The sequence below is a fragment of the Tenrec ecaudatus genome, chromosome 9 (genome assembly GCF_050624435.1).
Source record: "Tenrec ecaudatus isolate mTenEca1 chromosome 9, mTenEca1.hap1, whole genome shotgun sequence".
NCBI classification, from domain to species: Eukaryota; Metazoa; Chordata; class Mammalia; order Afrosoricida; family Tenrecidae; genus Tenrec; species Tenrec ecaudatus.
In genome coordinates, this window is record NC_134538.1 from 46829756 (window position 1) to 46842646 (window position 12891).

General features: G+C 59.6%; 1 protein-coding gene across 1 annotated transcript; it reads right to left on the bottom strand.

Annotated features, from left to right (window-relative positions):
* Positions 1–1228: 1228 nt before the first annotated feature.
* FES (FES proto-oncogene, tyrosine kinase) lies at positions 1229–12084 on the bottom strand. Its single transcript, XM_075557487.1, has 18 exons — positions 11872–12084; positions 11559–11732; positions 9259–9355; positions 8952–9135; positions 7319–7456; positions 7107–7226; positions 6827–6949; positions 6534–6720; positions 6329–6412; positions 5747–5956; positions 5414–5536; positions 4910–4963; positions 3848–3966; positions 3125–3219; positions 2910–3033; positions 2534–2691; positions 1853–1975; positions 1229–1573 (listed from the first exon to the last, which is right to left on the bottom strand). Exons 1-18 carry the CDS (start codon positions 12082–12084, stop codon positions 1431–1433), a joined length of 2469 nt encoding a protein of 822 aa, XP_075413602.1. The 3' UTR covers positions 1229–1430.
* Positions 12085–12891: the final 807 nt, after the last annotated feature.

Consider the following 12891-nt stretch of genomic DNA (forward strand, 5'->3'; position numbering starts at 1 on the left):
GGTGGACAAACGCAAAAGGACTTGGTGACGAACACGTTCATCTCAAAACAAACAACAAAAGCCTTTTTCTTGCGCCGGTGATGGCGCACATCTTAATCCGATTGAAGGATTTAATTGTGCATGCAAGGTGTAGGCCAAGAAAACTAGTGATACAACAAAATCAAGAAAGGACCCTCCTCCCACCAGCTCCCCTTGGGAAGGTCCCCTCCTTGAATTGCATCTAGTTATTTGTTACAGGCATCCTGGTGGCATGGCGTTGAAGCACTTGACCGCCAACCGAAAGGTCAGTGGCTCAAATCCAGCCGATTCTCTGTGGGAGGAAGATGTGGCCCTTTGCCACCATAAGGACCTAGAGGCTTGGAAACCCTATGGGGCAGTTCAGCTCTGTCCCAAAGAGTGGCTGCTCTGAGGAGTTGGAATTGGGCAGCAGTGGGTTGGGTTGGGTTTGGGGGTAGAGGTGTGCATGTGGGTGTGAGGGTGCTAGAGGTTGGAAGGGCATTCGCCCCCACAGGCTCCACACTTGGGGTGTGATGACAGTCACTTGAGACCCGGAATGAGATGAGCAAGAGCCAGCGAGAGAGTGCCACTCACAGGGGACGCAGGTGGCTGAGGAGGACAAAAATACTGCCAGGGAGTTTCTCCCAAGTCTGCTGGGTGGTGGGGGCCCCGTGGGAAGCCCTTGCCTGCCCACTGGACTCCCAGTGAAATCTACAGCAGCAGCGCAGGTCAGAGATGAGCTAGTCTGCAGACTGAAGAAACAGGGCCCCGGCCCCGGAGGTCTGCCGCACACAGCAGCAGGGACTCGACAACGTTTAGGACCTAACCGGCATGTTTTCAAAAAGCGGAGCCAGAACCCTAGAAATTGTTGAGGTCCCTGGGTGGTGCAAATGGCCTGCACTTGATGATCGGCCTCGAAGTTGGCAGTTCCAATCCACGCAGCGGCACTATCTTGTCATTAGCAACCGAAGCCTCACCCCCAGCGTCACCAGGGCTCCTCCTGCACCTTCACAGGCCCCTCCAGCTCCCCATCCTCCCAGGAGCTCTGTTCTGCTTGCTGCGACCCTGCGGCATACACAGCCTGTATGTCACCCTGATCTTTTCACATCCACCTAGCTAGGAAAGCCCATCAGCTCTGCCCCATAAACCCGGCCCGAATCCACCATCCCAGCCCGTGGCCCCGGTACAGGCCCTGCAGCGCACATGCCAAACAGCCGGTGGGCACAAGTGGGTTTATTATTTCTGCCTTGGAGGGGAAGCCCTGGCAGGAGCAGGGGGCTGAGCAGACAGAAGCCATGTCCCTGCTGGCAGCACTGAACAGCCTGCCAGACGAGGGCGCCTGGGACTGCCCGGCCGTCCAGTGGGGTGAGCTGGAGTTAGTGAGGAGCCACAGTCTTGCCAGCAGAGGCTGCCGGCCTGAGGCGGGTCTCCCCTCACCGATGGCGCTTTCGGATGCTCTGCAGCTCCTGGAAGATGGTGCTGAAGCTGGGCCGCTGCCCAGGCTCGTAGGCCCAGCACTGCTCCATGAGCCTGCGCACGGCATCAGGGCACAGCTCGGGACAGGGCAGGCGGCCCCCTGTGGAGACAGGCACAGCACATCCCGAGTAAGGCCCATGCCAGCCCCTGGGAACAACTGTGAATAAGCCTCAGTTTCCCCATCTCTAAGAAGGGCATCTGAATCTCCAGCTCACCTGCATGAGGAGTAACAGAACTAGTGTGTGACCGAGCACATAGTAGGCACTCAGTCAGCAGTGGCCATAGCCAGTAGTCTTATTCTGCCCCAGAGGGAACACAGAAAGCTGGGAGACCACAAAGAGTCTGGCTGGAACCCCAGGAAGAGGCCCTGGCTCCTTACCTTTTTCCACAAACTCCCGAGTTTGCTGGTTGCTGAGGTTGGGGTACGGGGAGGCCCCCAGACTGAAGGTCTCCCAGAGTAAGATGCCAAAACTCCACACGTCACTCTCGGAGGAGTAGCGGCCTGCAGAGGAAGCGAGCGGGCATGAGCAGCCATCCACGTGGCTTGTCCTATGGCCATAGCAGGCAGAGCTGTGATGTGAGCGGGGCCCGGGCCTGGGCCTGTGAATGGAACTTTATTGAGGAAATAGGGCCTCCCTTTGAATAGTTGGTCCAGGAAGTCAATGAGGCCGCACCGAAGCTGGGCGGCCCTGGTTCCACATGACTGGCATCTCAAGAGAAAGGAGGGCAGACACGGAGCCACACACTGGGTGCTGCCATCCGAAGATGCATCTTCAAGCAGCAAAAGCATGCCATGTTGACGGCAGCCACGAGGAGCAAGGGGAGGGCACAGAATGTTCCTCCCCAGAGTCTGCAGACAGACCTGACACCTGATGTGGCTCGGAGACCTTGCTTTGGACTGTGAGCACCCCCACCCCCACCCCGAGCTGTGGGACGGTCCATTACTGGACTTTGAAGACACCCATGGCATTCTGTCTGGGCAGCCTTAGGAGACTGACGCAACACCACTGGGGCAGCACCCATGCCTGCCCCCCACCCCACACACACATATTGCCGGTACCATAGTTCAGAGCCTCGGGGGCGGTCCACTTCACAGGGACTTGTCTGAGGCCCCCTGAGGCCGCGTAGACGCCATCCGCTTCCTCCCGGGACATCCCAAAGTCACTGATCTTCAGAACGTTCTTCTCTGTCACCAGGCAGTTCCGAGCCGCCAGGTCCCTGGACAAGGCAGGGCAGGGGGTTCCTTCAGCCAGTGGCCACCAAGCTCTGGCACCTACCTGGCCTGAGCACTGTGGATTGGGCCACAAGCGGAACCTCGAGGGAGAGACAAGTTCCACCTCTAGGCCTTATGCCCGGTGGTCAGGGGGCAGGGGTGCAAGGAGCCCGCAGCGAGGGCACATCCTGACTCAGGTGGTGGGCCTCAGGCAGGCACTCACCTGTGGATGCAGCATTTGCTCTCCAGGTACTCCATGCCGGCTGCCGCGTCCCCCACCATCTGCAGCAATGTCTTCATCCGCAGACGGGCACCCTCTGTCCGGAGGAAGGTGAGGAAGTCTCCCCCTGAGAGCAGGAGGTATCCTGTTGAGTGTCCTTCAAGGACCCCCTGGCAGGCTGCGGGTCCCCACCCCTGCACACCGGCCCCCCTGCTCACCCTGCACCAGCTCCATGACGATGTAGATAGGCTGCTTCTGGGTGCAGATGCCAATGAGGCGCACGATGTTGGGGTGGCTGTACTGCTTCAGGATCCTGTAGGGCCCTGCTGCTTAGGCGCCACGTGGCCTGATCCCACCTCTGGGACCTGCACATTGCTCCCCACCCCAGCCCCGGGCACCCCAGGGCGAAGATGGGCAGCAGAAGAACCTGGCTTCTGGGGCCAGCAGTCTGGGGTGCAAGCCCTCAGGCGGCTCTCTGGGTCTCTCCCAGCCTTTCCCTCCATTCCGTCCCAAGTAGGGGAGGGCTCTGCTGCCATGAGGACCATGACTGGAGGCAGCCATGGTCCATTCTGACTCAAAGAGACTCTATAGGTCAGAGTACAACTGCCCCTGTGGGTTTCGAAGACTGACTCTCCACGGGAGTAGAAAGTATCAGCTTTCCCCTATGGAGCACGCCTGGTGGTTTGACACCGCTGACTTGGCACAGCCCCGTCCACCATCAGGGCTCCTAGCACCCCAGGAACCAAACCAAATGCACGGCCATCGAGTCGAGGCTGACCTCTAACAACCCTTGTGGGTTTCTGAGGCTGTCACTGTTTATGGGAGTAGAAAGCCCAGTCTTTCTTCATCTGAGCTGTTGGGGGTTTTGAACTGCCGACCACGCAGATTGCAACCCAACCACCAGGGCTCCTTAGTACACCATAGGACATCATATCACCCACCTCGCCTCCTGCAGGAACTTGGCCTTGAGGTCAGCAGGAAGCGTCTCTCGGCAAGATTTCACGGCCACAAGGGTGTTGTCAGCCCGCAGGCGTCCACTGAACACTTCGCCGAAGTTGCCCTGAAACAGGCCCGGCTCAGCTCAGGGGACAGTCCACCTCATCCCAAGCTCATCACTGACTGCCCCCATGCTCAGTGCCGGCCATCCCTGTCTGTCCGGTAGTGGGCGCCTGGTGGCTAGGAGTCCAAGACAATGCCCACGAGAGGCAGAGAAAAGCCCTTCTCTCCCCCCTCCCCCCACTCACTGCGAAGAGTCACAAAGCCAGATGTGACTTCAAGCACCTGAGCGAGCGGAGCACTGACCACCAGCCGGACCTCTTGGCGTTGAGTAGTTCCAGCTCTGCTGACCCAGGCGGTACAGAGCAGAACTGCTCCATGGGACTTCCTTAGCAATAGACTCTACGGAAAGGGGCCCTGGTGGTGCTGCGGGTTAAGTGTGGGGCCTCGCTAATCACAAGGCCAGTGGTTCAGACCCACCGGCCGCTGCCACTCTCCTGGAAAATGAGGAGGTAGTCTGCTCCCGTAAAAAATTATAGTCTTGGAAATCCAGAAAAGCTCACTCAGAGTCAGAACTGGTGTGATGGCAGTGGGCTGGGTTGGGTTGGGTTAATCTTTATGGAAGCAGACTGCCAGGCCTTTCTTCTGTGGCTTCAAACCACCGCACGTTAGCTTCGTGGTCGAGCCCAAACTGTCTGTGGAGCCCTGAGACCTTCCGCTAAAAGACGTTACAGCTTCTATTAACAGAGTGCGGCTTCCTGTACAGACAGGAATACCTGGGGGAGGCAGGCCCAACGTAATAGGTGGGGTAGGTGCTGGGCAGAGCCATTCCCGGGAGTTCTCAGGGTGGGCACTTGTCACCGGGTCTCCTGGAGGGCTATGTATGGGGTGGCTGGGCAGGGAGTCAGGCGGAGGCAGGGAGGCAAAAGGCTCTCTGCTGGGTGGGGCCTGCAGGAAGTACAGGGCTCAGAAAACACAGGTGGTAAGGGGGTGGGGGGAGCACTCACCCGCCCAATCTGCTCGCCCAATACCAGGTCCTCATGGTTCAGTGCCCACTTGTCCTGGAGGAGAGGTGGAGAGGGAGGAGTGGAGGTCAGTGGAGGGAGGGGTGCTGGGTCCTGTGGAGGGCCGACCGTGTCCCCCACCAATGCTTTCTTTCAGTCTGGGAGCCTTCACTGTTGGTCTGTAAAAGGAGGGCTTGGACCACATCAGGTTCACAAGCTCAGGTGCTGTCAGGGTAGGGTCCCTGCTGATGTGAGAGTGAGCCGCGTATGTGTGTATGTGTGGGGGGGGGGGGCGCACGCGCACACACACATGCCACAAAAGGAGCGTGATGGCTTTGACAGCCCAAACCTCCCAGCACAAGGCTGGCCACCACCCTTGTGGGGAACAAGGTGTTTGTTCACCCTGGAAGTCCTCCCTGCTCTGACTCTGGGGGGGCGTCTGGAGCCCGTGTTCCCACCAGGCTGGTCTGGGGCAGCATGGGTAGGGCAGGGCGGCGCCCAGCTCACCTTATGCACGGCCCGACTCAGAACCACCCCACTCTTCTTGGTAAGGGGCTGCTGGGAGTGCAGCAGGTGGTCGATGAGCAGGGGAATGCTGGGAAAGCCATCCCCTTCCAGGCGGTATAGGTTCTGTGGGGCAGAGGGAGGGGACAGGGGTCAGTACCACCCCTGCTGGAGGCCCCTGAGCCCTGGGAGAGCAGAGGGAGGGGAGAGGGGGAGAAGATCCTCCCAGGCAGCACCCTTCAGCTCTGCCATACTGGTTCCCAGAGGAGGACACCCATCGAGGCCGCGGTCTCCATCCTCTGCGGGGACTGTGGGGTTGGGGGGAGCCCCACTCACATCCGCTGACTGGATGATGAAGTGCCGGGGCAGGCCGTCCCACAACACGGACAGCACGTACTCCTGCTTGCCCTGGCTCTCCCGCACCAGGAAGTCCCCCGAGTGCACCAGCAGCTCGGCCACCTCCGTCCGCGGGATGGCCCCGTGGTACCACAGCTGCTCATACAGGGGCTTCTGCACCTCGGGGACCAGCTGCAGGGGTGGGGGGAGCTGGACAGGGAGGAGGATGGAGGGTCACTCAGGCTGCCCACAGGGCCCCTCCGTTCTCACACACTTGGCGGCATGTGGAGCACCCGTTGGCCGGAGCTGGCCTTCAGCTGGCTTGGCTCGGCTGGGCTGAGAAGCAAGGAGTCCTCCCACGGGCACTCCTCGGGACGAGGGTGCTGGGGGCGGCCTGGAAGCCCAGGAAAGGGAGGCAGCTTGGGCAGAGCTCCATCTGAGGGTGTCCTTCCAGTGTGTAAACCACGCGCTCTGGTGGGGGAACCTCTCACACACACACCCCGCCCCGGGGCTGGCCCACCCCAGGGCTGGCCCACCCCTCAGGGCAGTGGGAGGGGCAGAGCCAGGCTGGGTTCCACTCACCGAGAACTTGGGCCGGAAGATTCCCGTGATGTGGCTCTTAAGCATCTCCAGGGTGGGCGTCCTTACCCCCTCTCGCTCCTGCTCCTGAGGCCAGGGACAGACGTCAGCGGGTGGCCAGGCTTGGGGAGGGGGAGGGCAACAATGAGGAGCGCGGCCAGGGCAGGTGGGCCCAGCTGGCGGTGGAGGGCTCGGGTGGGCAGCTCACCGAGGAGGAGGTGGAGTGGCGGTCATCCTGCAGGAGCGGCACGGGGGGCGGCTCGCCGGGGCCCAGCTGCTCCAGCTTGGTCTGTAGGAGCTTCTGCTGGGCCTGCAGCTTGGCCTGGCTGCACAGCGCAACCTGCAGCCCCTGAAGGGCCTCTTGCAGCGCCTGCTTCTTGCCCAGCAGTTGCACCCTGTGGGCAGGGGCAGGAAGCAGGGAGAGAGGGAGGCTCAGGCTGCAGGTAGAGGCCTGGGAGAGGGAGGGAGGGCAGCAGGAGTTTGCCACGGGAGCCTGCTCACCGCTCTCGGGGGTGGGTGTTCTGCTCCTCAGCCCAGAGCTCTCGCTGCAGCTGAGCCACTGTTTCCTGCCGGCTGAGCACCACCTCGGTGGCCAGGGTCAGCTCATCAGTCACTGCCGTCATCCTATGCACAAGAGATGGGCCGCATTAGAGCCAGGGTCCCCTTCAAGGACATCCTTCAAGGGCCACCCAGCCACAGCCGCGTAGTGGCGACCTCCACCCCTCCTCCGTCTGCCCGGAGACCCGCTCTGCCCGAGCCGCCCGCCGAGGCTGCCACGCACGTGTGCTGCACACTCTCCACGGTCAGCTCGTTCAGCTGCAGCTCCCCGGGCTCCAGAGGCTCACCCTCCTCCAGCAAGGACTCATCAAAGGTGACGCAAGGTGGGACATCGGGGGCAGACCTGCAGGGGCCCCAGCGCCCCGTCAGTGACCAGTGACCGGGACCAGCAGGCCTGGTGCCCAGTCAGCAGAACAGGGGCCTGGAGAGGCTTACCCATACTGTCGCAGGAAGCTCTGGTACTCAGCCTCAGGCTCGATGCGGGCAGCAGCTGCCGCCATCTCCTGGTGAATGGCCACCACCTCCTCCTGCACCAGGCTGCTGATCTCCAGATACTCCTGCAAGATCTCCTTCCTGGCCCCCAGACAAATGATCCGGGTCACGGGAGCAGCAAGCTGGCAGCTGAGGGCCTAGAACACCGGGTGTTACCCGGCCCGGGGGGTGACCTCCCGCTCACTGATGAGGTCCCCACATGTGCCGGTGGAATAATGAGAGCTCCTGCCTTGTGAAGTAGTGACAGAGAGCCAATGAGATGACATGTGTGGGACATCTGTGTACAAGAAGTGTCCAGCCCTGTCCCGGTCAGGACTCTGGGTCACCAACATTTCACTGACCCAGTCCTGACCTGCCCCTGAGTCCAGCCTCAGATAGCCAGCCCAATGACAACTCTCAGACACCCCTCCCTGCCACCCCGCTGACATTAAACTTGCTCTTTCAGTAGCCTTCTCCTTGTTAAGTTCATGGCAATGTCACCTTCCGTCCGCATGAGCCCCATCTTGGCGGCGGTGGCCCTGATAACGTCTCCCGTTCCATTTGAAATCCAGAGGAAAGCCTACCAGTGCCCGCTTCGGAATGCACAGGACCCAACCACTCCCTACCACCTCCACTGCTACTGCTCTGCTCCCAGCTGCCATGCCATGGTCTGTCATCAGGACTATGGCTACCGCGTCCTGTCTGGTGCCCGGTCTCTGTCCTCACCCGCTGACCCTTCTTCTCCACCCAGCCAAGGAGCTAGCTCATTCCTGCAGAGGGTGATTCTCTCAGAGTCTTCACTGTGGTCCCTGGAGCCTCTACTGCCCAGTGGCCCCACTCCCGGCCTCCTGAGGTTCCTACCTCCCCTCATTCTGGAAGCTCAGGGGCTCTCGAGTTCCTGAAAGCCTCGGGCACTGGCCACCCCAGAGCTGGCGCACTTGCTCTTTTCTGTTTTTCTGGAAGGTCGTTCCCCAGGTATCCTCATGGTTAACACTCTCACCTCCCTCAATTCGATCTAAATCTCGTCTTCTCAACGAGCTTCTTCCAGACCATCCCAGTGAAAACTAGCTCCCTCTCCTCGCCTTTGTCCCGCGTTTTATCTTTCTCTGCTTGCTTCTGCATGGCTTTGCGTCTTGCTTATTAACTTTGTGGGGTTTTTCCTCTCTTCTAAAACGACAGACCCTCAGGACGGATACTTTTGTCTACTTTGTTCTGCGCTCCATCACAGTCGAGAGCCTTGCTCAAAACTCCATAAAGTGTCTGGGGACGGTGCAATGAGGCTGTTCAGTCGACTCTGACCACCCTCTGTGAATGGCCCGCCAGTGCAAGTACCCACCTCCACCACTGCCATGCCCACTTGCCCAAAACACACTCCTGGCCACTCTGGCATCTGTCCCTGGCCCCAGGAACAGGAGTGGGAAGAGAGTAGGACACCACCCTGGAGATGTGTCAGAGTCACAGCCTGGGAATCTCCTGCCCAAGTTCTCACATGAGAACGTGACCGGCCCCTTGCAAGACTTGGATTTCCTGGCCCATGCCTCTGGGCATGGTGACAGGGCACTGGGGCTGTGCGGACACAGTGGGGCTGAGGGCTTACAAGATGCACGTCATGTCCTGGTGCAGGTCCTGCAGTGACTGCAGCAGGCTAGGCAGCATGAGCTGGTGGTGGTGCTGATGATGCAGCTGGGCCGCCCGCACCCCCAGCACATAGCGGTTATGGTGGGCTGAGAGCTTCCACAGGCTGCGTACGTACTTGTCCTTGGCCTTGTCGCGATCCTTGTCTGCAAGCAGGGGATGAGGGGCACATTGACCAAGACAGCCTTTTTCCCTGGGCCCCCCCTGGGCAGGTCAGGACCGGCTTGGGATTCAGCATGCTTGCTGCCAAACAGGGGAAAAGCACAAACCTTTGCTGGCCTCCTGGTACTTGCGCCGGGCCTGGGCGCTATCCCGGGCCAGGGCTCGGTACTGACTCTTCAACTTCTCGATGTCCTGGCTATGCGTCTGGGGACAGAGGAGGGCAGCATGGCGTACCCGTGCGGGTAGGCAGCACACTCCCACTCGTCCTCCAGGGCAGGCCCAGCTGGGGATCTTTGGGGCAGCTGACCACTTAAGTTAGGGTCAGAGAACCTAGGCTGAGACAGGCTCGGGAAGAAGCAGATGGGTGGACTAGGCAGGTTACAACTGTCTTATTTTGGGTGAAAACTGGTGTCTTTGTGGCAAGTAGGGTCAGAGTCGTGGACTTGTGAGCTGTAGAGCCCACCGAGCAAATGCTAACAAAGCCCCTGGAGGCGAATATGGAAACCCTCAGTTACTAACGGAATGGTTCGTGGTCAAGACCACCCAGTTGTACTGTGACGCTCGCTCACAAGGTCACTGTGAGTCGGAATTGACCGGATGGCAGTTGGTTTGGTGGGGTCGTGTGCTCCATCTGTTGCTCTGATGTATTGGAATTCTTAATGTTTTTGTTTAGCAAGAAACTCCACATTTTTGTTTAGGGCGACAGGGACAACAGATGGCACTCTGACACTGAACTCCCGTCCCAGCTCCTCAGTGTATGCCCCGGGAAGCTGTGCACAAACACTGCCTCTTTCCCCAGCCTCGGTTTCCTCAGCAGCCACTGAGCACACAAGGGGCTCAGAAGACTAGCCTTTTTCTTTAAGGACAGAGTACTTCGCTTCTGTAGGTCATTTAGTACCCTGCTACTCACCTCTGCTTTTTCAGCTCTACAGTCATCATAAATGATACAAAAGCAAACAGGTGTGGTTGTGATCCAGTGACACCCTTGTCTACAACTCGCTGGGTGAAGTACAAGAGGAGTAGGACCTTGCTGGCCACCAGGGGCCGCTGTGGGGCCATGGCAAGGCCTGTACTTGTGGCAGCAAGCTAGTATAGGGGCCTGACCAAAATCTGCCCATTGAGTCAGACTCATAGCAACCCTATAGGACAGGGTAGAACTGCCCCGGTGGGTTTCTGAGGCTGTGACTGTAAATCTCTATGGGGTAGAAAGCCTCATCTTTCTCATGCGGAGCGGCTGGAGGTTTCAAACTGCTGACCTGTGGTTAGCAGCCTAACCTGTAACACATTCTGCACCAGGGCTCTTAGGGGACCTGACAGGCATAGTGAATGGGGAGGGAGCCTAGAGCACCCAGGTACACGGCCATCCCCTAACCACACAGGTCAGGGAGGTGAGTGGGATTCAAACTTAAGGAGGCTGGCTTCACAGACCGACACTTGACCATTATGTCAGGGACCACGCTGTGGCGGTATAGAGTCTTAGGGGACCCCGGGAAGAGGCCTGAGGAGATGCTTGCTGAAGGGCAGGGAAGTGGACAGCTCACAGAATGACGAGCCCAAATTTCAATCTCTCAGCTTCCCCAGCCCAACAGACCAATGAGGGCAAGAGCCAGGTCCTGAGTTCCTCTCAGACAAAGGCCTGCCCCCACCCGTCCTTTCACCCTCTCTCTTTTTAAAAACAATCACTTTATTGGGGGGTTTTTAAGCTCTCATCACAATCCATCCATCCATTGTGTCAAGCATACTTACACAAACGTTATCATCATTTTCAAAACATTTTCTTTCTACTTGAGCCCTTGGTATCAGCTCCTCAGTTTCCCCTCCCTTCCTCTCTCCAGAACCCTTGATAATTTACAATTTTTTTCATTTTTTTCACTGACTGCTGTCTCCCTTCACCTACTTTTCTGTTGTCCATTATCCCCCCAGAGAGAGGGTTATATGTAGATCATCATGATTGGTTCTTCTCTACCCCCCCCACCCCACCTTCCCCTTACCCTCCTGGTATCACTACTCTCATTATTGGTCCCGAGGGGATAATCCGTCCTGGACTTCCTGTGTTTCCAGCTCTTATCTGTACCCCTGTACAAGCTCTGGTCTAGCTGGATTTGTAAGGTAAAACTGGGGTCATGATAGTGGGGGAGAGGAAGCATTAAAGAACTAGAGGCAAGTTGTCTGTTTTGTCGGTGCTATACTGTACCCTGACCCTTTCCCTCTCCATGTCTTCCTCCGCCATTCACACAGTAGGGAGCTCAGAAGGTGTGCAGAAGCAGGGGGCGGAAACTGCAGCAGGGTTGGGCAGACCCTGCGGCCGGGACTTTCACTTCCCCAGTGGGTCCAAGGAGCTCTTGTGCAAAAGCTGCAAAAGGGCCCAGCACCCCCCACCCCTACCCCCACCCCTATCCCCACCCACCTTGGTGAGCTCCTGCTGCAGCTGCTGCCAAAGCTCACTGTAGGTTTTTCGAAGCTGCTGCCGCTCCCGGATCAGCAGGCTCAGCTTGCTCAGGGGCCCCGAGTTCAGATCCTCTGCGTGCTGCCTCAACAAGCGGCTCAGGCCCTCTGTCTGGCTGGTGATCTCTGCCCAGGACTAGAGCACAGGGTGGGAAAGCAGGACGTGAGGGGGCAATGGCTCCTGAGTCTCCAACTTTGCCAGTCCCCAGTGGGTTCCAGGGGGAGAGGGTTGGCAGGTGGGGCCAGCACCTGCTAGGAGTGCCCTGGGCCCTCACCTGACTGATGGGGCTGTCAGAACCCGGGCCGCGCCCCTGCGCCCCTCCGTCCTGCAGGGACATGTGGTGCAGCAGTCCTGCGTATTCTCGGTCACTCTTGACCCGCTGGGCCATCCATTTGCGCATGCCCTCTAACAGCCGGAGCTCAGCCTCCTGCAGCCGCTGCACTGCCCCGTGGCCCTCAGGGCTGCACAGCTCCGAAGAGAAGCCCATGGTGCTAAGCTGGGGAACAAGGAAGGCAGCAGTTGGAGATGGGGGTGCTGAGTGGTTGGGTGGAGAAGGATGGGGGGCGCTGTCATCAGGGAAGAGGTGGGGTTAGCCGCGATTACAAAGAGCAGCCTGGGCTGGGATGAGCCCTCAGGGTCGCTTGTGTACTAGGCCAAGCAGGGAGCCAAGTATAGCCCCTCCCAAGGCCCTTCCTTCCACCCAGCACCCATTATAAGGGCTCATGGGCCCCGGCCCTTGGATGGGCTAAGCCCGCACCCAGCTGGTCACTTCGCCCCTCCACAGGCCCCTTCCCACGACAGCAACCTGCCTGACCACCACCACCTCCACAACACCCCACGCCCCTCCCCACCCCACCGCCTCCCTTCCAGCCTGGAGTTACCCGCGGGGGCAGCCGCTCCTGGGGCAGCCTGGGACCGACTCGGGTCCCCACACCGACCCCTGGCCAGTTCCTGATTCCGAGCTTCCTCCTGTGGTTTCAGTTGGCCCGGCACCCCCCTCCCCCGGGGCGGGACCACTGAGGGGAAGGGGCAGGCGGGAGTGGCCCCCACCCCCCTCTGCGCAGCGCCTGGCCGCAACCTCCGGCCGGCCGGCTGTCTGTCCGTCGGCGGGGCTGCGGAAACGGAAGGGAGGAGGGGCCCCGGCAAAGAATGGCCCTGCGCAAGAGCAGCCTGCTGGGCCAGCGCTGGGCAAGCAGGCGAAGCTGCCCAAGGGTGAGTTGGGGTGTGTGCGGTGGGGAGGCTGGACCCTGGGCGAGACCCCAGGAGGGCAGCCTCAGAGGAGGTGGGGGAAAGA